Raw genomic sequence first — 23,377 nt, 5'->3', positions numbered from 1 at the left:
TGGACTTTTGACTACCTCAGTCACAGTCAATTGGGTAGCTGCCGGGCCCAGTGACATAGGTTTGTAATCCCAGCTACTTGGTGGGCTGAGGCAGGAGGATCATGGACTGAAGGCCAGCCTGGTTACAAATTCAAAGGCAGAGCTGGGAAACGTATCAAGAAGAGGGGTGACTAGGTATGTAATGCATTGGCAGAGTCCTTGCCTGGTTTGCATGAAGCTCTGGGTTCAGTCTTCTGACCATATAAACCAGGGATAAGGATGGCATCTGTAACCCCAGCATTTGAGAGGGAGAGGCAGGAAGATCAGAAGTTCAAGGTCATCCTTAGCTACAGAGGCAGCCTACATGAGTCCCTGTCTCAAAAAAAAAAAAAAAAAATGATGTTGGGCTTATGTCTGGGGCTCTCATCTATCTTGAAGAGAATCTACTCCTAGAATTGCCCACTGCACTCTTACTTCTCTTTCTGGGTGTCCTCCAGCTGGCCACATCTGTATCTCTCTCTCCAGATGATAGGGAAGTTGGGGGAAGCCCTGGGGTGCAGGAAATAGAAATTGAATCTTACATTGAGGAAAGCCACCCATGGTGACCCTGCTCCTGTCCTTTCTCTGCTTGCTGGAGTGGGCTTCTGAGGTCAGTGATCAGGGAGTCAGAGCCTCAGCCTGTCTTCCCTAGACGTCCTGGGACACTTACTTGATTTCATATGCAGTCAACACAGGGGTTCAAAGTATGCCAGGGCACTCTAATGGCTCTGACACGGCACATGCCAACTCCAGTGTGGGCATTTAAGTCCTTTCTTCAGTATGCCCGACTGGGGACTCGAGGATTAAAATCAGAAACTTCTCTCTGAGGACAACGCTGGTCAAAAGCCATGTTCACAGGAGGATTTCTTTCAGGGCCACAGGCTCTCTTCCTCCCTTTCTCCCAGGACCAGAATTTATCCCCAGGGATTGCTGGGTGCCTAACTAGGTTGACCACCCCAATCCAAGCCCATGGCACCTCCCCATCCACACCAGGGCTTTCACTCAGGGACAGAACGCTTCCTTTCTGGGGCTGTCCATCCTCTTTCTTTCTTTCTTTCTTTCTTTCTTTCTTTCTTTCTTTCTTTCTTTCTTTCTTTCTTTCTTTCTTTCTTTCAACAGACCACTGGGCATTTGGAGTGGAACAGGCTGAGTCAATATGCTGGACTCCAGTGGGACTGGTCCCTGTGGTACTGGGACTGGGCCAAATGAGACACCATTGCCATATGGTCTCTCACACACTGCATTCTGGGATCTGGATGTCTAAATCCCACCATCCCTCAACAAGAGTCCTCATTGCCATCTCTAGGACCTCAGTTCTAGGAGACAGGGAGCTGGGGACAGCAAAGATATAGTTTGTTGATGTTCCAGCTGCAGGGGTACTGGCCCCCGGCACCATGTATGTGGATCTAGGCCCTAGGGCTAATCTGACCCCAAATGTACTGTACCCAACAGGTTGATTTTTCTTTCCTTCCTTCCTTCCTTCCTTCCTTCCTTCCTTCCTTCCTTCTCTTTCTTTCTTTCTTTCTTTCTTTCTCTTTCTAGATAGAGTTTCTCTGTGTAGTTTTGGTGCCCATCCTGGATCTCACTCTGTCACTCTGTAGACCAGGCTGGCTTCAAACTCACAGAGATCCACCTGGCTCTGGTCTCCCGAGTGCTGGGATTAAAGGCGTGCACCACCACAGCCCGGCCAGGCTGCCTTTTCTTAAAGTGTCGACAGCCTGACCCAGTTTCCAGAAGCCAACTATGTCGCTCAGATGATACTGGAGGCCTGGGGCCCCTGGGGAGCAGAGCTCTGTCTGTACTACTTGGGTCCTTTGCCACCTTCCCTGCGAAGGCATCTCTTCTGCTTCCTCCGTGGGGCTAAGTGCGGCCTGGGCATCTTGGGAGCACCTCAGATCCCTGTCCAGGCCTGGACTCTGGCTCAGCCCTCTCCAGGTAGCCAGTGCAGTCACGTGGTGGATGGGCTGGGGGCTGGGAGATGTCATGAGTTTCCTGTCCCCACTTCCAGCCTCCCCAGGCCTGCCTGTCACCCTGCTGAGTCAGCAGGCAGCTGGGAGGACACAGAGTTGCAACACATGTGTGTGTGAAAGTACATATCAGATCGAACTTACTCTTCTGTCTTTAGGTGTACATTTACACGGTTCCATAGCCATCACCACCGTCTATTTCCAGAACTTTCTCCTCATCCACAATTTCTGTACCCATTAGCTACATCCTTATTCTCTACTACTCTCCCAGCCCCTGGTAACGTCACCCCATTTTCTGTCTCTAGAGCATACATTAACTTGAGCAATGCAGTATTTGCCTGGTACGTCATAGAGCAAATGTCGGAACGGCACCCGTCCTGACTAACATTTTACTACACATCTCTCTGTCCATTCCTCTGTTGAACGACGCTGCTGTGGACGTGATTTAGAAGTGTCTCTTTGGAGCCTTGCTTCCATCACTACAGGGGATAAACCCAGTGTGGGGTTACTGCCCCATTTCATACTTCTATCCTGACTTCTGGAGGAAGCCTCAGTCTCCCACACTGCTCCATTTTACATCCTACTAATGATGCATGGGGCTCCCACTAAACGGGGCTCCCGTTTCTGCACACCCGCCTCAACAGTGTTTCGTCCTGTCTTTTCATTAGTAGCCATCACAGAGAGGGGAGCTCACCGGTGTCCTGTGTGCATGCGGCATATTCACGTGTTTGTCGACGTCTGTCCAGGAGCGGGACACTGTGTGTCCTCTGCTTTCACTTTACACTTTATTCCCAAGACAGGATCTCTTACAGCTGAGCTGGCTGGCCAGCAAACACCATCCATCCTCTGTCTCTGCTCCAACGCATGCTGGGGCTGGATGCATGCCCACACCTGGCACAGGTACTGTGCCATCTCCCCAGCCCTTACTGTGGTTTTGACTTGTGTTTTGTTTTTTCATTTGTTTACTGGCCACCAGTGACCATGTCTTCAGTGAAAAGTGTCTATTCAAGTCCTCTGCCCATTTTCCTAATTGGGTTCTTTGATTTTGGAGAAGGCTAGGCTATTGTCAGACCTCTCTACATGTTCTGGATATTAATCCTCAATAAGTGAGTCTCAAATATTTTCTCTCATTCTCTGGCTGTCTTGTCTTCATTTCTCTGCACAGTAATTTTTGACACACACAAAATCAAGTCCACCTGTCTTAGTTAGGGTTTCTATTGCTACAACAAAACACCACAACCAAGAGGCAAGTTGGGGAGAAAAGGGGTTATTTGGCTTACACTTCCATGTTGCTGTTCCTCACCAAAGGAAGTCAGGACAGGAACTCAAGCAGGGCAGGAATCTGGAGGCAGGAGCTGATGCAGAGGCCATGGAGGGGTGCTGCTTACCGGCTTGCTCCCCATGACTTGTTCAGGACCACCAGCCCAGGGATGGACCACCTGCCAAGGGCTGGGCCCTCCCCCATTGATCACAAATTGAGAAAATGCCTTACAGCTGGATCTCATGGAGGCATTTCCTCAACAGAGGCTCCTTCCTCTCTGATGACTCTGGCTTCTGTCAAGTTGACACAAAACCAGCCAGTACACTGTTTTCCCTATTTCCCCCTTTTTTCTTTTCTGAAACAGGGTCTACCTCTCTTGCCCACACTGGCCTCAAACTCACCATCCTCCTGCCACGGCTCCCGGAATGCTGGAAGTACAAAGCACACCACTGTGCCTAGCTTCTAATTCAGGAAAGCACTGCCTGACCCAAAGCCACAGAGATGTTACCTAGGTTTTCTTCTAGGTGCTTCTTGGACTCCGATGTGTGGTGCCTGCAGAGCTGGCCCTCTTTGGCACAGGACTTACTTCTTGTGCATGGCATACCATAGGCAGTTAACTCATGTTTGTGGGTGTGAACACGTGTCGTGCAGAGAACCCTGTGCCACCTAACACATGAAAGTTTCCTTGCCACCTCTCTAGCCAGACTCTGAACTCCAAGGACCACACACTCCTGTCTCAATCGCCGAGAAGATCCTGTGAGTCGGGGGCTCTAAACTGTCATGGACAGGTCCTCAGGCCTAGGTCCGCAGAAATGGGTGAATGCCAAGAAGAAGGAAAACACAGAGACTTCTCTGCTGTGGCCACAGGGACTCACTCCAGAGGGGAAGTTACAGATTTGTGCAGCATCCTGAAGGCTGAGTAAGATTTCTGCAAGCAAAGATCATTTATGATGGGGGTTGAGCCGGGCAGCTAGGGAGCCAGTGAGGAGGCAAGACTGGTTCCAGGGTGAGCCTATGAAGTTCAGAGAAAGGAGATGCCATTGTGAGGTAAGAAATGGAGGTCTTTCAAATCTCATGGGCAATGAGGTACCACAGAAGTTTTTGATGACTTTTCAAAGTCAACATTTTATCAGGAGGCTGATTCTGTGAGTTTGAGAGCATCCTGAGCTACAGAGTTGAGAACTTTGTCTACAAACATGCTAGCAGCCGGGGCATTTTGGAAATTCAGTCTGATCCATTCTGACCTGTAGGTGGTAATGCTGGAAGCAGGAGATAAGGAAGTTCACTGTATTCAACTGGGTGCGCTGGAGAAAGTCACTGCGTCTCTGGGCTCTAGACTCCTGGTTTGGGTGACAGGGAGGGGCGGGGGAAGAAGTAACGAGACCCAACTGTTCATCTGCCTTGGGGCTGTGTCCTTAAGGGGTGGAGTCAAGGAACACAGAAGACTTTCTGGGACATGCCACCAAGCGAGAGCATTTCTAATCACACCCTGAGCCAGGGACAAGGGCTTCTCGCTCCCTGCTGGTGGCTGCCCCAGCAGTCCTAAGGAACCCTGCCTTCCTGTTGGGTCGGCCAACAGAGCAGGTGAGATTAAACCCTGCAGGCTCTGGGACCGGAGTGCCCCGAAGAGGCCTCTGTGTGCCCAGCCAGCCTGTCATACTGCTCTCTTAGGCCGCTGAGCTCACCTGAGAACTGGTGATGTGGGTTCTGCTCTCACTGCTCCTGCTGGCCCCTGGCCTCTCCCTGGGTAAGTTGCACAGGTCTAGTGACTCTCACAGGGTCTGGCCTCTGGGGACCCGGCACGGCAGCCAGACTGTGCCTAGGTCAGATGTGGCTGAGCACACTCCATCCCTGGAGCACAGAGAGGGCTTGCTGGGGGTACGCTGTAGGAACAAGATGGGATTTGAGGGCTGTCTAGAGCACCCTTTCTTGGGCAGGTGATAGGGCTCTGAAGCCTCTCAGGCCTACCTCACCCTCTCCTTTGTCCTTTTCCAACCCACCTCCAGGCCAGACCACATGGGGCGTCTCCAGTCCCAAGGATCTGCAGGGCTTGAAGGGGTCTTGCCTGCTCATTCCCTGCATCTTCAGCTTCCCGGACAACGTGGAGGTATCTGACGGCATCACAGCCATCTGGTACTACGACTACTCGGGCAGTCGGCAGGTGGTGATCCACTCGAGGGACCCCACGCAGGTGGCGGAGCGCTTCAGGGGCCGAGCCGAGCTGATGGGGAACATGGACCACAGGGTGTGCAACCTATTGCTCAAAGACCTGAAGCCTGAGGACTCCGGCAACTACAACTTCCGCTTTGAGATCAGTGATGTCAACCGCTGGTCAGATGTCAGAGGCACCAAGGTCATTGTGACAAGTGAGGAGGCTGAGGACCGGCCACTGTCAGGGACTTCCAGGCTATTGCTGTAACCCTATCCTTTGGCCTGGACCTTACCCAGGTCTTCGGCCTCAGTTCCTGCCTTGGTGTTGGCCCTAACACTTTCTCTCTGTGACATTGGGGTGGGGGGGGCAGTGATCATCTAAAAATTCCCCTTTCCTTGAAGTCCCCCTGACCAGGGCTCACCCTTTGGTTGGGGTCTTTGGGGCAGAGGTTTACGGTGAGAGGCAGGGCTAGCCCTGAGAATCTGTGTCTTTGGTTTCAGATGACCCCAGCGCTCCCACTATTACTGCCCCAAAGGAGCTGCGTGAGGGCACGGAGGTGAACTTCAACTGCTCCACACCCTACGTGTGCCTACAGAAGAAGGCCAGCCTGCAGTGGGAAGGCCAGGACCCCACTCACGCCGTCACCTCCAGTCACCAGAGCCTCGAGCCCACTGGCGTTAGTCACCAGGAGACCCTGCATATGGCCCTGTCCTGGCAGGACCATGGCCGGACCCTGCGCTGTCAGTTCTCACTGGCCACCCGCAGCAGTCAGAAAGAGATTCTCCTCCAAGTGCAACGTGAGTGTGCTGCACCCTGGTCACTGAACACCATTTCTGGGGCTCCCTGATGGAAAAAAAGCTTGCCTGGTCCCTAGGGACAGACCCTTAGTCCCAGAGCCTTCAGGTGCCTTCAGGCCTTCAGGCAGGGCCCATAGAGAGACTGCTCTCACCTCACAGCCCACGCTTTTAATCCCAGTGCCAGGGAGATAGAGACACATGGATCTCTGGGGCTTGCTGTCCTGGCCAGACAGCCTAACCTACTTGGCAAGTTCCCGGTCAATGAGACTCTGCCTGAAGAAACAGGGTGGATGGCACCAGAAGAACAGCATCCGAGGCTGACCTGTGGCCTCCATATGTGTATATATGTATACACTCTATATCTGTGACCACTACACACACACACACACGCACACACACACACACACACACACACACGCACGCACGCACACACGCACACGCACACGCACACGCACACGCACACGCACGCACGCACGCGCACACACACACTCATGCATACACACTCGTGCACACATGATGGGTGTGGGGGATTCTTAGTATTCTTAGTCCCTTGCCTACACATTTTTCTGAGAGCTAATGTTTGCTGTCTGTGGTCTCCTGCCGAGAAGTGGCTTGTCCCTTTCCAATAGCTACCGGAAGCCACCAAGGCAAGTAAGTAGAGCACTCATGATCGTATCAGTGTAACTTATCCAAACAAAATGTGGACAGTGTTATGACACAGTGTTATAACACATGGGCCACTGATAGCCACACATTGACAGCCCTTGATAGCCATTGATAGCCACACATTGACAGCCCTTGATAGCCACACACAGGCCAAACACCACATTTTCAGAGCCTCATTGGAAAAGGAGGGAGGTGGGAATGCATTAGGGGACAGATGACACTGGGTTTGGGGTGCCAACACCCTGCCACCCTCATGCACCGTACCTGACATCCCATCATGCTTTGCAGATACCCCCAAAGGTGTGGAGATCCTCCTCAGCTCCTCAGGCAAGAACATTCTCCCAGGGGATCTGGTCACACTCACCTGTCACGTGAACAGCAGCTACCCTGCCGTCAGCTCTGTGCAGTGGGTCAAGGACGGAGTGAGCCTCGAAGCCAATGGACGTGTGCTACAGCTGTCCTCGGCAACCTGGAATGATTCCGGGGTCTACACCTGTGAAGCGATGAATCCTGTGGGCTCTCTGGTGTCACCCCCAGTCAGCCTCCATGTTTTTAGTAAGTCCTGGATGAGGCTGGATCTACTAGAGAGCTGAGGGAACCTGGAGGCACGATACCACCAGAGGCTTGCATACCCATGCTAATACCTTCTCACAGAGGGCAAGTCAGGAGGGCCCTGGGAAGTGGGATAAAGAGACTCGGGGTGACTCCAGGAGGCTTCTGCTCTATGGGGTGGGGGTGGGGCTCAGTATAACATGTAGAGATCGAAGTTGACTGTTGTCCAGAACTCTAAGGGTGTGTCCTATGATGTTCTTGCAGTGGTTGAGGTCAAGATGAACCCAGCAGGGCCCATTTTGGAAAACGACACCGTGACACTGTTCTGCAGCATCCCCAAGGAGGCACCCCAGGAGCTCCACTACAGCTGGTACAAGAACCATATTCTTCTGGAAGATGTCCACTCCCCGCCTTGCGCCTGCCTGCAGTCACCAGGGCCAATACCGGCTTCTATTTCTGTGAGGTGCAGAACACCCAGGGCCGTGAGCGCTCCGGCTCAGTGAGTGTGGTGGTCAGACGTAAGTGGCCAGTATGTGTGGCAGCAGATGTCACCAGAGGAGGTCCAAAGGGTGGGTGGAGTCCCTGCAAGAAGTTGGGGTCCCTGGCATAGCATCTTCAAGACCCTTGACCCAGATGTGGACTACACAGCCAAATGGGGTTGAATGCATGCCCAGCTCTGCACCCTACACAAGGCTGACCTTCACAGACTCCTGTGTTTACAAGTGTTTTACTTAGAAAAAAGTTCAGCCCTATGAAAAGTTCTAGGAAACATTCAAAAACATTCAATGTATACTTTTAGTCTAGATTCTCTGCCTGTTGACATCATGTTGCAGGCACTGTATCTTGTCTGTGCACCTTGGTTGTATTGCTTATTCCACACACATACATGTGCACACGTGTGCATATACATATATATCATCACTCATTCTGTAGACATCTGTACACATGCACATGTTACTTACATACCTTCCTACAGGTGCATTCAGAATTATGATGGAGCTATACCACAAAGAACTTTTCTCACACCTTTAGCCCCAGAACTCAGGATGCAGAGACTAGTGGATAACTGTGAGTTCTGGGCTAGCCAGGGCTACATAGTGAGATCCTGTCACAAATAAAGAAAAAAAAATCAAAGTTGAAAAGGCATCTGCTATATCCAGGTACTGAATGCGGGAGTTTGGTTCAGTCAGCCTTAATTAAACACGCATGCATCAGACTCGTGTTAGCTACATTTGGGTCAAGTAGCTAACAGGTGCGTACTTCACAATTAAGTGCCAGCTAGTCTGTGACGTCACTGAATGCCTGCCTCTAAAGCCTGCTGATAGCACAATAGAACCAGGTGTCCATGGCTCTCCTAGGCTTGCTTCCGTATATGGCTGACCATTCAGTAGTGTGAGAGAGAGTCATACTGTAACTTGCTAGCCTAGGCAAAGACCAGCATCCCAAAGTAGAGTTTATACGGACTCTCACCCCACCATAAAGGAGAAAAGTCCCGAGTGGAGCCATCGTCCGTATGTATGTGCCTGGAGTTGTGTGCGCAGGGTCTGTTCACACCTCACCCTGCCAGTGCTCATCTCCCAAGATGACCTGTACATAACTCTGACCCAAGGATCACACCAGGAAATGCGATGCTGCATTCCAGACTTTAGGGGCAGCCTTTGATCCTTCCCTGTCCTTGTTGGAGGCTAACCCTGGTTTGCAATTGCCCGAGACGTACTGGGAGGGCCACAGGCGTGACTCTCTGTCTGCCTTGGAGCATCTCAGTAGGAGACTCAGGGTCAGTTTTTCCTGCAAGGCTAACGGTCCCTTCGATCACTTGGCAAAAGTGCTGCCCTCTGTCTGGACTGTTCCGGTTTTCTCATCTTTACAATGAGGCACTGGTCAGGCACGGTAGTACAGCGCTGTAATCTATCACCGGGGTGGCTGAGGCAGAAGGATCACCAGTTTGAGACCAGCTTGGTTACAAAGTGAGAACCTAATCTGGGGCCCTGTCCTCCATTTGCAGTGTGGGCACGAGGGCTAGCCTGGCTAACAGAGAGATTTGCCCATCCTGAGGGCACAGTATATTGAGCATGTGCTCAAGAAGGTCTGAGATCACTCTGTTGCGGGGCTCCGTGGGGGCAAAGGGAATGCATAGGCTACAACAGGGGATCCAGGCAGTGACCTGTCTGAGGATGACCAGCCACCTCTGGTTCCCACACAGACCCACCCCTTGCTCCAGTTCTGACTACCTTCCTGGAGACACAGGCCGGGTTCATGGGCATCTTCCACTGCTCTGTGGTCAGTGAGCCCCTGGCCACACTGGTACTGTCTCACGGAGGTCTCACGCTGGCCTCCAGCTCTGGAGAAAATGACTTCAACCCTCGCTTCAGCGTTTCCTCGACCACCAACTCCCTGCGCCTAGAGATCCGAGATTTGCAGCCAGCTGACAGCGGCGAGTACACATGTTCAGCCACCAACTCCCTTGGAAACTCAACTTCCAGCCTGGACTTCCATGCTAATGGTAATGCGGGCATGCACTGCAGGGGGCCACCAGTGGAGGGCTCAGGGAGGAGGCTCTTTTTTTCCTAGCAGTCCTAAGGACTCAACTGAGGGACCAAACTCTGGCTAGGCCTCATGGAAGACCTGAGTAATACAGTCACTCCAACCTTAGAGATTTCTGGAAGAAAAGGCATAAAGGGATATGAAGTAGTTCAAATTATTTCTCTCCCACATCTCTGGCTCTGTACTTGGAGGGTCCTTTATAGGCATCCATTTATTTTGTATTTCTTAAGTTTTGGGGGCAGGGTCTTTGCTGGGCATTAGATGTGGGAGACAGAGAAACAGGATCCTCCAGTTATTGGAGCACACACTGCTTTGCCTTCCGAGGCCCAGGTAGGCACTAGGTGCTGGGGACCAAGCCCTGGCCTTCAGGCATGCTAGGCAGGCACTCTATGAACTGGGCTCCATCCCAGCCCTCAAGCCAGGTAACATAAGCGGGGCTTGATGTAATCTAGGCTTCAGTACATCTGAATTGCTAGTCAAGGCCACAAAGCCCAAATGGGCATGTGAACAGAGGAGAAATCGAGGGGGCTTCTTGCAGCAGGGGGGACAGGGGCCTAGGGCCCTCACAGCCAACCAAGCCTATTCTCTGTCCCTCCTCCAGTGGCCCGACTCCTCATCAGCCCTTCAGCACAGGTTGTGGAAGGGCAGGCAGTGACTCTGAGCTGCAGGAGTGGCCTGAGGCCAGCATCGGACGCTCGCTTCTCCTGGTACCTGAATGGGGCACTACTTCTCGAGGGATCCAGCAGCAGCCTCCTGCTTCCTGTAGCCTCCAGCACTGATGCTGGCTCTTACTACTGTAGAGTGCAGGCTGGCCCCAGCACCAGCGGCCCCTCCCTGCCTACTGTCCTCACTGTGTTCTGTGAGTTGACCTGGCTACTGGCCACTGCCCACTGTGTGGGATCATCCCATCGGGACCACTAGCCACCCCCTTCCATATCCTCCTGACCCTGGGGTTCACAACAGGGAGTGGTCATAGGCCTTGCCACAATGGACGTATCAACCTAGGGTGGAAGTTGGGGGAAGGAGGTAGATCTCCTTTATCGCTCCCTACGTCCTGCTCTCCTACGTTGTACCATGGCTCTACATCCCAGCTTGCCCTGTCCTAAGATATCACAATTCAAAAGATGTGCATGCGCCCCACAGGCTGAATGGCCCCTCTGTGTCCCCCAAGGGTGATGCTCCATATGAGTCCTAGGGGCTGCTGATGATACAAGGGTCATACTTGAGGGCCTCCCCTAGCAAGTATGTTCATGGGTTTTCTAGTGCCTGAGTGGAATTATGTGGAGCCTGGTCTGCTAGCTGTCTTTGGGCCACGTGCTTTGAGAAATCTCTAGAATGGAATCTTTTTTTTTTAAGCACTTGCCTAGCACGTACAAGACTCTGTGTTCAACTCTAGAACTATTTAGCGACTCCTCTTGTTGCTGTACAAAAACAACATGAGGAAGTGTGTACTTGTTCTGGCTCTCAACTTGGAGTGCAGCCCATCAAGGCGCTGGAGGGCAGCTGGTCTGTGGTCAGGAAGCAGAGAGAGATGAAGGCTGACGCTCAGCTCCTTTTCATTCCGTCTGGGACCCTGGCCCATGGAATGATGCCACCCACCTTTACGGTGGATCATCCCACATCAATTAATTCAACCTAGAAACTCCACAGACACACCGCCCACAGGCTCATCTTCTAGATGATTCTCGAGCCTTCAAGTTGACAGTATTTAGTCACCATCAAAACCGCCAAAAGCCACCACAAAGCTAGAGAGGCCATTTCGAGTGATATCTAGTATGCCAGGATCTGGGTTGGGGAACAAATGAAGGGGGAATGAACTTGAAGGCATTGCTCAGTGATGGGGTGGGTGTATTAGCAGCAGTCTTGGGGACTGCTCTGAGGGTGTTCTGCTTCAGATGGGACACACAAGGTGGCTGATATGATAGTACCTTGATCCCAGATGGAAAATGTCACCCCTTCTGGGAAGACTCAGTCCAGCAGCAGGTCACAGTTTGAGATGTGGAGCACAGATGAATGCCAATGTCGTCTGGGTACCCTTGTGCTGTGGCTACCTCACACAGCTGTTCGTGGCTGCTCGGTGTGCTTCTTGGAGCCTAGCTGGGCTGAAATGGACGTTGGGCTCTAGCAGTAGCCATGAAATGAGTGCCTAATGTTCTTCCTCTCCACAGACCCCCCCAGAAAGCCCACATTCACTGCCAGGCTGGATTTGGATACCTCCGGTGTTGGGCGTGGCCTCCTCTCATGCCATGTGGACAGCGATCCCCCAGCCCAGCTACAGCTTCTCCACAAGGGCCATGTTGTGGCCACTTCTCTGCCATCGAGGTGTGGGAGCTCCTCCTCACGCACAAAGATCAGCAGAGCCTCTAACTCACTGAGTGTCGAGATCCAGAACCCAGTGTTAGAGGACGAGGGCATGTACCTGTGTGAGGCTAGCAACACACTGGGCAACTCCTCTGCCTCAGCCACCTTCAATGCTAAGGGTAAGGAGTAGAGAAGGGCTGAGGGAGCTATACCCTGAGCTCAGACTACCCCTGCACTGAGGCAAAACAACCTCTATCCACAGTGGGAGGAAGCAGAGGGACCTTCAATGTCCCTCCCTCCACATCAAGGGAGGGGGACCGTCCTGGGACTTCAAGGCTTACCTCTGAGAAAGCACAGAGGGGCTGCCTATCCCTCCATGCCTTTTCCATGCCCCTCTACACCCCCACGTCTTATTGGCTTTCCTCTCTATCCTTCCCTGCTCAAAGTTGGAGACCCAAGCCAGGGCCAGGGTGGGCTTTAAGTGAGGCTAACCAGAGAGAGGCCTGTGTCCAGTGAGCCCCTGTTGCTTATCCTTCAGCCACTGTCCTGATCATCACGCCGTCGGAAACGCTGCATGAGGGCACAGAGGCCAACTTAACTTGCAATGTGAGCCAGGAAGTTGCTGACAGCCCTGCCAACTTCTCTTGGTTCCGGAATGGAGTGCTGTGGACCGAGGGACCACTGGAGACTATAAGGCTGCAGCCCGTGGCCAGGACCGATGCTGCCATCTATGCCTGCCGCCTCCTCACTGAGGATGGGGCTCAGCTCTCAGCTCCTGTGGTCCTAAGTGTGCTGTGTGGGTGATGGTTAAGGGCATCACAGCTTGGAGGGCAGAGGGGTCGGGGTGTGGGTATTAATGGGCCAGGAGGGTAGAGGAGCCTAGGAGGCAGGAGGACCTGAAGGGTGGAAGGACCTAGGGGTGGAGGGACCTGGGGGTGGAGGGACCCAAGGGCCACAGGGTTGGGGTTGGGGGCCTGGGGAAATAAATGCCAGCCTATGGAGAGGACACACGGTGACAGGTAGAATGTAGTGAGATTGGTTAGAGTAGCCTGAATAACTACCCCTACTCTGGTTCATGCAGATGCCCCAGACCCTCCAAAGCTGTCAGCTCTCCTGGATGTGGGTCAGGGCCACATGGCTGTGTTCATCTGCACTGTGGACAGCCATCCCCTGGCTCACCTGTCTCTATTCCGTGGGGAGCATCTCCTGGCCACCAACTTGGAACCGCAGCGTCCATCCCATGGCAGGATCCAGGCCAAGGCCACAACCAACTCCCTCCAGTTAGAGGTTCGAGAACTAGGTCTTGAGGACTCTGGAAGCTACCTCTGCGAGGCCACGAATGTTCTCGGATCAGCCAACAGTTCCCTCTTCTTCCAGGTCAGAGGTAAGTGTCAGCCCTCTGACACTAGGCTGGACCCTGAGATCTAGAACTACTCGGGTCAGACACTGCTGTGAGGTCCATGCAGACACTTCGGTGTGCAGTTTGCAGCCTTCCCAGGTCTCCCTGGACTTCCACTATTCCCACCTGCACTAACTGCCCATAAGGAAGCAGAGGTAACCGAGCAGGTGGCTTGTTTCGGCTGGAACCTGCCCCTCCCTCTCTCCCCTCCTGATCTTTTGAGACAGGGACTCTCTGAACTCACTATGTATCCACACCAGCCTCAGACCCCTGCCTCAGCTTCCTTAGTGCTAAGATTACAGATGTGAGCTACCATGCCCAGCTGGTTAGAGAATTTTCTAACATAACTTACTTTGTAATGTAATTGTGTTTCATTTAAACATTCTCATATAAAATCCAGTGCATGCATGTTATACATGTGTATATGTATACATATTCTCACAAATAATATATTCATCTTCTTTATTCATATACGTATAGATATATATGCATATATTCATGTATGTATAATATATTCGTATATTACTTATATGTATACATATATGCACATGTATCCTCCATAGAAAGTCTCCCAGAACAGGCATCCATAGTGGCACACACCTGTAAGCCAGGCATTTCAGGAGGCAGAAGCAAGGAGACAGCAAGTTCAAAGTCAGCCTGGGGTACATATGTCTCAACAAAACAACACAAAAAGTCTATGTAGGCAAATACACCAGAAAAAAGGAAAGATAGTGTCCATAAGGCCAGGGCCAAAGAGACATACATACTTCTCTCAGAATGTGAAGCAGTCACAGTTTGGGACATTTGCTTTGGTTCTGTCTGTCTTTTCTAGCTTATTATGTCCATTTCTTAGGCAGAGAGACTGAGGGTCGTGGGAGCCCTCTTGAAGGAACAGGAACAGCAGCCTTGCTGACTGTGGCTAGTTTAGTTCTGGTCGGCTTTTTTCACTGCTCTGATCGACCCTCCCCCCCACTGCCTGACCCCTGATTCCTCTGTGCCCACTTCCCACTCTCTGGGCTGTCATGACCTACATCGTGGGTGAAGGACTTGGCCAGAGAAGGCTGGGACAAAACCGCTGCAGTCAACCTTCAGACCCTAGGCTACCCATGCTGAGTTCAGTTTAGATCGGTTCGGTGGCCCTCAGCATGACCACCCCCCTCTGGCAGTGCTTGTGTGGCCAAACCATCCTTTCTTAGGGCTGACACATGGAGGTGGTGTGCCAGGTTCTGGTTGTGGACACATAAGCTCCATTCTGCCTAGGCTCACCTGCCACAGAACAAAACCCAAACTTCAAGTGTTGCATAATGTTAATCCCAACCTTCAAGAGGCTGAAGCAAGAGATCACCATAAATTCCAGGCCTCCTGGGCTACCTACTGAGTTCCAGGCCAGCCTGAGCTATAGAGTAAAACTCTCTAGGGGAAAAAAACAAAAACAAAAACAAAAACAAAAAACAAAAAAACAAAACAACAGACGAACCAACTCATGGCAAACCAAAGCAGAGATCCACACGCCAGGTGGTGAGAAGGGTCAGGACCAGGCGGATTCAGGGAAGAAAGGATCAGGAAGACAAAGACCCAGAACTGAGGGAGCCCTGGTCAGCTGCAGACGCGGGGCTGGGCCTCTCCACTTCTGGAGACATAAACAGTGCAGACAATGGGAGACAAGCCCTCATCTGCCCTGTTTTCTCCTCACAGGAGCCTGGGTCCAGGTTTCCCCGTCACCTGAGCTCCAGGAGGGCCAGGCTGTGGTCCTGAGCTGCCAGGTGCCCACAGAGGTCCCCAAGGGGACCTCATACCAGTGGTATCAGGACGGCCGGCCCCTCCAGGCGTCAACCTCATCCACACTCCGCATTGCAGCCATAAGTCTGAGGCAAGCTGGTGCCTACCACTGCCAAGCTCAGGCTCCAGACACAGCTACTGCCAGCCTGGCCGCCCCTGTCAGCCTCCATGTATCCTGTAAGGCTGGTTCTCACTCATGTGGGGGAAGGGAGGTGTTCCACAACAGACCTTGTACGAGGGACACCCTAGTCACATCCTCCTGACCCTCCTCATCTGATGTAGACACCCCACGCCAGCCCACACTCAGTGCCCTGCTGAGCACAGGCCCCGCACGACTCGGCCTCCTGGTGTGCAGTGTACGAAGTGACCCTCCGGCTCAGCTGCGGCTCTTGCACCGGAAGCGCCTCGTGGCCTCTACCCTCCAAGGCCCAGAGGAACCGGCGAGCAGTGACCCCCGGCTGCATGTGACTGTGAGCACCAATGAATTGCACCTGGAGATCCACTCTGCAGGACTGGAGGACGATGGCACCTATACCTGTGAGGCCACCAACACACTGGGTCAGGCCTCTGCTACAGCCGACTTCGATGCCCAGGGTCAGTGTGGAAGGGCAGAGGAGATGCAGTAGGTTCTAGAAGCCTAGGAGCCGAAGCACAAGCCCCACCCCTATGCTAATTGGGGGTGTGGTTTCTCGACTTGGGGTACAAGAAAGGCCTTGTTTAAAAACTGGGTGCCCAGTGCATAAAACTAACCAGAAAAGGCCTCTCAAGAGACACCACGTTGGTGCGCACGCCTTAATCCAGCACTCAGCAGAGCCGATCTCTGGAGTCGAGCCACCTGGCTACCAGTGACCAGGCGCAAGCACAGATTTCTCACACCCTTTTGCCTGAGACGGGGCCAGGGAGGGGCTTGGGACTAGCTGGGTTTTGAAGAACTCAGGATCCCCAGGTTCAACCTATGAACTCCTTTAGCAAGAGCGTTCCTGGGGCCGGGCGGTGGTGGCACACGCCTTTAATCCCGGCACTCAGGAGGCAGAGGCAGGTGGATCTCTGTGAGTTTGAGGCCAGCCTGATCTACAGAGCGAGTTCCAGGAAAGGCACAAAGCTACAGAGAAACCCTGTCTTCCCGGGGATCTTGACGTATCTCAGTAGCAGAGCTGACTGGCCCGTGTGGAGACACAGCTCTAAGACCCTCGCTTGTGACTTCCTCCTTTCTCCAGCTGTGCGTGTGATGGCGTGGCCCAATACCACTGTGCAGGAGGGGCAGCGGGTGAACCTGACCTGCTTGGTATGGACCGCCAAGCAGGCCCCACTCAGCTACACATGGTACAAGGGTGGGCAACAGCTCCCTGGTGCCCGTTCCATCTCTCTGCCCAATGTCACAGTCGTAGACGCTACTTCCTACCGCTGTGGCGTGGGGCTCCCTGGCCAGGCACCTCATCTCTCCAGACCTGTCACCCTGGATGTCCTCTGTGAGTCTGGCTGGGCGGGAGCAGGGAGTGACAGGAGCTCACGGGTGTGGGAGAGCCCCCTAGTGTGCAGCCCAAGAACTCAACTACTAGCCAGCTGTGGAGCGCTGGACAAGGGACCTTCGGAGTTGGGGGGAGGCCGGGCGGTGGCGGCACACGCCTTTAATCCCAGCACTCGGGGAGGCAGAGCCAGGAGGGTCTCTGTGAGTTCAAGGCCAGCCTGGTCTACAGAGCGAGATCCAGGACAGGCACCAAAACTACAGAGAAACCCTGTCTCAAAAAAAAAAATAAAAAAAAAAAAAAAAAAGATTGGGGGGACAGGTCCTCTGCCTTTCTAGGCAGAGGAGCAGAGGCCCTGACTGGACAGTAGGGAACTCTCCTGCAAGCTGGCCTTTCTCAAGTCTGCTTCTGAACTCTGTAAACGCTTCCTGGATCTCTACAGATGCTCCCCGAAGCCTGCAGCTGACTACCTCCTAGAGACCCAGGGCAGGCAGCTGGCCCTGGTATTATGTACTGTGGATAGTCGCCCACCCGCCCAGCTAGCTCTCCGCCGTGGCGGCCACCTTCTAGCCTCTTCAACTGAAGCCTCTGTCCCCAACACCCTGCGCCTGGAGCTTCGGGACCCAAGGCCTCGCGATGAGGGTCTCTATAGCTGTTCTGCCCACAGCCCACTGGGCAAGGCCACCACATCCCTGGAGCTTCGGCTAGAAGGTGAACTAGGGCTAGACCAAGGCTGCAGGGGAGAGAACTGCCTGGAACGTCTAGCTGGGCCACGCTGACCTTGGACTCCTTGGTTCAGGTGTACGAGTGACGATGGACCCCTCTGCTACTGTGGCCGAGGGGCAGCCTGTCACAGTGACCTGCGAGGACCCTGCCGCCCTCGCACCCACCCTCTATGCCTGGTTCCACAACGGCCATTGGCTTCAGGAGGGGCCGGCTTCCTCACTCCAGTTCCTGGAGACGACACGGGCTCATGCCGGCGCCTACTTCTGCCAGGTGCACGATACTCAGGGCACACGCAGCTCCCGACCTGCCACCCTGCAAGTTCACTGTGAGCAGGGGGTTCCTTAGCTGCGGCTTTCCAGGATGAGGTGGCAGAGGGTGCTTCCAGGACCTGGTTAGGGTGGGCATGGCACTACAGAGGACGTAGAAATGGGCACTTGGGGAAAAGAGGGCATTAGCGATGATGATGGACATTATGGCCACAGGCTCTTGATAAGGCATAATTTTTAGGAAGGGGACATTTGTCTGGAAACTTAGCCTCACCAACATTGGGCAGATGGGCAGTGAGCCTCGCATGCCTCAGCAGGGCCCCCATCTGTGTTCTGGCCTACCTCTAGATGCCCCTCGGGATGCTGCCCTGTCTTCCTTTCGAGACTCGAGGACCAGGCTCGCGGTCGTGATACAGTGCACCGTGGACAGCGAACCACCTGCTGAGCTGGTCCTATCCCACAATGGCCGGGTGCTAGCTGCCAGCCACGGCTCTCCATCGGGCACAGGCCACATCCAGGTAGCCCGGAACTCTCTTCGACTGCAGGTGCAAGGCGTGGCTGGGGGCGATGATGATGCCTACGTCTGTACAGCCCGAAACGCACTGGGCTCCATCAGTACCACCCAGAAGCTCCTGAGGGAGACTGGTGAGTGTGACAGGGGTGAGGAGGGGGCTATGGTTTGGGATTCTTGTGTTGTGGGGCTGGATCCCATGTGAGGGCCCGCCGTCCTGAAGGAATGTGAACTACTCCCTCCCTGAGAAGCCTAGTCCGCTGGGGAGGCATGGCGTCATGAAGGGGTAGGCTATCCCGAGGGGATGATCCAGCCCTACCATCGAAGTAAGGATGGAGTAGGAGGAGACAAATCCTGGCCTCACACACCCTTCACTGCGGAAGCCTGGGGTGGGAGCAAGACAGAGGCCCACCTTTGGGAATCCCGGTCTGAGGGCAAGATGCAGCCTCATCCCTCAGATGACCTCTAATGCTGGAGGCACAGCACTGCCATGGGAACCTCAGAACACAGATGTGATCGTGCTGTTTTTTATGATCAGTCTAAGGAGAGCCATAGCTCCACTGTGGAGGGCCTTGACAGATTGAGATCACCCCACCATGCACAGACCCCTGACCAATTACCTGCCCTTGTACCACAGGTATACATGTGGCCGCTGAGCCAGGCTTGGATGTGCCAGAGGGCAGAGCCCTGAACCTAACCTGCCACCTCCCTGGTGGCTCCAAGCCCATGGGCAACTCGACCTTCACCTGGTTCTGGAACCGCCATCTGCTACATACAGCTCCTGTGCCCACACTCTCCTTCACCCATGTGACCCCGTCTCAGGCTGGCCTCTACCACTGCAGGGCTGACCTCCCCACTGGGGTCACCACCTCTGCTCCCGTCTTGCTCCGTGTCCTCTGTGAGTATGAGCCCACCTCTGCCTTGTCTCTCTACATCTCGTCGGTCTGTATCAGGTCTTGTCCTCTGCTCAGAGTAAGCGCTTCACAGGTATGGGGTCTCGGAATACTAGCATCCCCACCGGCTGGCTGTGTGTGGTTGTGTATCGATGCGTTCATTCTCTAGCTTTGAAATGGAGGACACATTCATCCTGCCCTCCTGGGATGAATAGAGAAGATAGAGCAGCTGAGTGCCTGGCGCACAGTAGGCCATCGTTAGCCTTGGTTTTCCCACTCCATTCTTCATCCACGCCCAAGCTGTATCAATCAGCTGCTGCTTAGTCACAAGTTATCCCAAATTCACAATTCTATGGGTTATAAATCTGGGCAGGGCTCAGCTGGGCTGTTCTTGTCTCCTGGCTGCAGTTGTCTAGAGGCTCTGCTGAAATTGAACAGTCTGAGATGGCCTCACCTGGTGACTGAAGATGGGCCATACGTGGCCAGCAGGCTGGCCTGGGCTTTCCACATGGTTGTTTCAGGAAGTAGAAGAGAAGCGGCAAGATGTCTGAGATCCAGTCCCAAAGCCCCACAATGCCACTTTAGAAGTGTGTCTGCATATTCTGTGTACGTGTGTGTGTGTGTGTGTGTGTGTGTGTGTGTGTGTGTGTGTGTATACGCATGTACCTGTCTGTGCATGTGGAGGCCACTCCACTGTCTCTATTACTCTCCACCCCATCTTTTGAGACAGGGTCTCTCACTGAACCAATTCAGCAAGCTTGGCTGTCCACAGAGCTCCAAGGATCCTCCTGGCTCTGATACCACAGTGCTAGGATTCTATATTTCCATGAGTGCTGGAGCTCAAAGGCAGATCATCCGCATGTTTATACAGCAACCACTTTACCGACTAAGGCACCTTCCCATACCCCATGATGCCACTTTTGCCTCAGGAGTGAGGAAATGAGCTCCACTATTTCACGGCTGTTACAGCAAAGTCACAGCCGAGGGAGGGATGTGTAGTGGATTTCTAGTCATCACACACCTCCTCCCCACAGATCCTCCCCAGAAGCCCACTCTGACTGTGTTTGTGGAGCCTCAGGGCGGCCTCCACGGCATCCTCGACTGTCGAGTGGACAGTGAGCCCCTGGCCAGCCTCACCCTCCACCTGGGCAGTCAACTAGTAGCCTCCAACAAACCCCAGGGTGTTCCCACCCAGCCCCACATTCACGTCTCTGCCTCTCCTAACGCCTTGAGACTGGACGTAGAGGAACTCGGACCCAGCCATCAGGGGGAGTATGTGTGCACTGCCTCCAACATCCTGGGCTCTGCCTCAGCCTCGGCCTACTTTGGGACCAGAGGTGAGGAGAATGGTTCTCCCAGCCACTGGAATCACGCTGCACAAAGATTCTCAGGTCCTGCTCAGATCCCTTCTGCACCAGACAGCTTGTCTGTCTAGTCCAGACGGATTGCTTGGGCCTCCCTTGCACAGGGCTTGGAGATGAAGTGAAAGTTAACATCAGTGCTGCTGTGGTTGGCTCACCTCAGGAGGGAGTGGCGGGGCCCTGAAGTCCAGAGACCTCCCTCAGCTTCTTCTTCATGTTGCAGCCCTGCACCGGCTACACTGTTCCAGCAGCTGCTCTGGGTACTGGGATTTCTGGCGGCCTTCCTGGGCCTGCTGCTGGGCTGGGAGCCTGGCACACGTGGAGGTGAGTCCGGAACTGGGTGGGGGATGGGATACTTTATGCTGCTTGCCTCATTCCCCCCATCGTCCCCCAAATCTTTAGAGGGAAATGCTCCCCTACAGAGCTCATGACCCTCAAATTTCCTACCCTGCCCTCTCCAAATTTGGGGGTCCCCTTCCAAATCACCTCTGCAGTTTATCTTGCAGTAGCTTTCCTTTGCTTGTGTCTGTGGTGAAGAAAGAGCTGGGGAGCCCTGAAGAAAGACAGGTGCCCCTGCTGCGCAGTCCTGCTCTGCAGGGGGGGAGGCTGGGGAGCTGCAGGGAGGGACTCTTACTGAGTCTGCTCTTGCCCATGCAGAAAGAGGCATTCTCATAAGATGAGTGTGAACGAGAATTCAGCAGAGATGGCCACTCATAAGGACACTATGCAGGTATCCAGTCAACATAGGTGGGCGTGTGTGGGTGTAACTGTGTCCATCTGGAATCTAGACAACGTTCCCATCCAGAGGACAACACCAGCCCCGGGGTGGTTGGGAGAGGAGCACAGGAACCCGGGTTTCCTTGGGGAACAGGGAGAGCCTTTCTGACTGAGGCTCAGAGTAGCTATGTTTTTGCTGGGTGCATGACTTGGAGGCATGCATAGCTTTATCATGACATAGTTTCTGATCCCTCTCCCTCCATTTTGAAGTCTTTCCTCCTCAAGTCGGAGCCTGCCTGTCACTAGGCAGGAGAGGAAGGCCATTCTCCTTCCCTTAGTGTATCCCTCTTCTGTAGATGATCTCTTCCTAGGACTCCAAGTCAGTGTGGGACCTTCCTTGACCCAGGGTTTCTTTATGGGAAGCTCCTAGCTCTGGATGCAGCTACACATGGAATGCCATCTGATGCTACACCCCTGAGCTGACGGATGACTCACCTGCCCTCAGGAGGAGGAGGTTGCCACTGGCTGACACGTCAGGTGTTGTGAACAACGTCCTGCCTACCTCTGTACAAGCAGCATGGCAGCATCTGATTTTCCATGACCTGCCTCCCAAGCCTCTTGCTCCTAAGAAAAACGGAGAGAGAGGTGGGATGGAGGTCACCCAGCTGCCGCCAGGGCTCTGAGACTGAGTCAGCCAGGTTTCCCACTTCTCTCTGTGAAGCTTCGCCTCTTTCTCTTCAAAGGCCACCTCGGACCTTCTTGATAGGTCAGAACAGCATCTGGGTCCTCGCGGACTTGCTAAGATACTCTGTACCAGACGGAATATAAGTCAGGCTGTTTTAACAGGAACTGAATAGAGTGGCCTCGGCGTGACAGATTTATTTTTCTCTCCTACACTGGCTGTGCTATGGTGGTCTAAGATACTGGGGCTCAGGATCCTTCTCTCTTGCTTTTCTCCATCCCCCAAATGTTGTCTTTGATTACGAAGCTCAGGTGACTGCAGGGAGCTTGGGCCTACAGTGAAGAGTGGAGTCAAGGGCCTGCCCGTTCCCATGGTCTGGAGAATCGGAAAGTGTTGTCAACTCCACCCACTTCTCATCAGCTGGAATCTGGTCACACAGACACACTGTGCTGCAAGGGAGACTAGGAAATGTAGTTTTTATTCTGAGTCTTGACTACATTTAGAACCTGTATTTCTGAAAGATCCCAACTGTGGACTCAGCCCTAGGACATTGACGTTGGAGAGAGTGCCATTAGTAAGCCAGGCTCTGACTCAGTTTCCCTGGCCATTCTGGTTCTGAGTTTCCTGGATGGAGAAATCCCTCTTATATGATAAAACTGAGGAAACCAAGGTTTGGTGACCCCCCTAGGTGTCTTATCTTAGTTACTATTCTTTTGCTGTAAAGAGACACAATGACCAAGATAACTCTTATAAAAGAACATATTTAGCTGGGGGTTTGCTTACAATTTTAGAGGGTTAGTCCACGATCATCATGGTGGGAAGCAGACAGTCGTGGCACTGGAGCAATAGCTGAGGGCTTTATATCCCAGGCAGTGTGGGGCAGAGGATGGAGAGGGAGAAGGAGAGGGGGGGGGAGGAGAGGGAGGGAGAGGAGAAGAGGGACAGAGGGAGGAGGGAGAAAGAGGGAGAGAGAAGAAGGGAGGGAGAGGGAGAGAGAGGGGGGAGAGGGGAGAGGGGGAGAGGGGGAGGGAGGGAGAGAGAGAGAGAGAGAGAGAGAGAGAGAGAGAGAGAGAGAGAGAGAGAGAGACTAGGCCTGGTATGGCCTGCTGAAACCTCAGAGCCCACCCCCAGAGACACACCTCCTCCAACAAGGCCACACCTCCTAATCCTTCCCAAACAGCTCATCTACTAGGGAACAAGCATTCAAACATATGGGCTTATGGGGGCCATTCTCAGTCAGACCACCACACTCAGTAGGGCAAGGGCATGCCAGGCAGACATCTTTGTTCAGGGTCCGACACCTGGCAGAAGAAGTAACT

The 23,377-nt window shown here is 53.5% G+C and overlaps 1 protein-coding gene across 1 annotated transcript; it reads left to right on the top strand.

Moving 5' to 3' along the window:
• Window positions 1–4,335: 4,335 nt before the first annotated feature.
• On the top strand, window positions 4,336–22,237 carry Siglec1 (sialic acid binding Ig like lectin 1). The gene is given in 26 exon segments (XM_037205225.1): window positions 4,336–4,830; window positions 4,918–4,993; window positions 5,253–5,612; window positions 5,899–6,195; window positions 7,150–7,416; window positions 7,678–7,818; window positions 7,821–7,931; window positions 9,617–9,916; window positions 10,559–10,816; window positions 12,126–12,437; window positions 12,797–13,054; window positions 13,340–13,642; window positions 15,353–15,613; window positions 15,719–16,030; window positions 16,654–16,905; window positions 17,345–17,365; window positions 17,368–17,613; window positions 17,702–17,953; window positions 18,243–18,539; window positions 19,043–19,303; window positions 20,333–20,635; window positions 20,883–20,894; window positions 20,897–20,962; window positions 20,965–20,983; window positions 21,317–21,389; window positions 21,800–22,237. Coding segments are annotated over 25 exon segments (5,091 nt in total). The 5' UTR covers window positions 4,336–4,830; window positions 4,918–4,944; the 3' UTR covers window positions 21,860–22,237.
• Window positions 22,238–23,377: the final 1,140 nt, after the last annotated feature.

Source organism: Peromyscus leucopus, chromosome 4 (genome assembly GCF_004664715.2).
Source record: "Peromyscus leucopus breed LL Stock chromosome 4, UCI_PerLeu_2.1, whole genome shotgun sequence".
Lineage (NCBI taxonomy): Eukaryota > Metazoa > Chordata > Mammalia > Rodentia > Cricetidae > Peromyscus > Peromyscus leucopus.
This window is presented reverse-complemented; position numbering and strand designations above follow the sequence as displayed.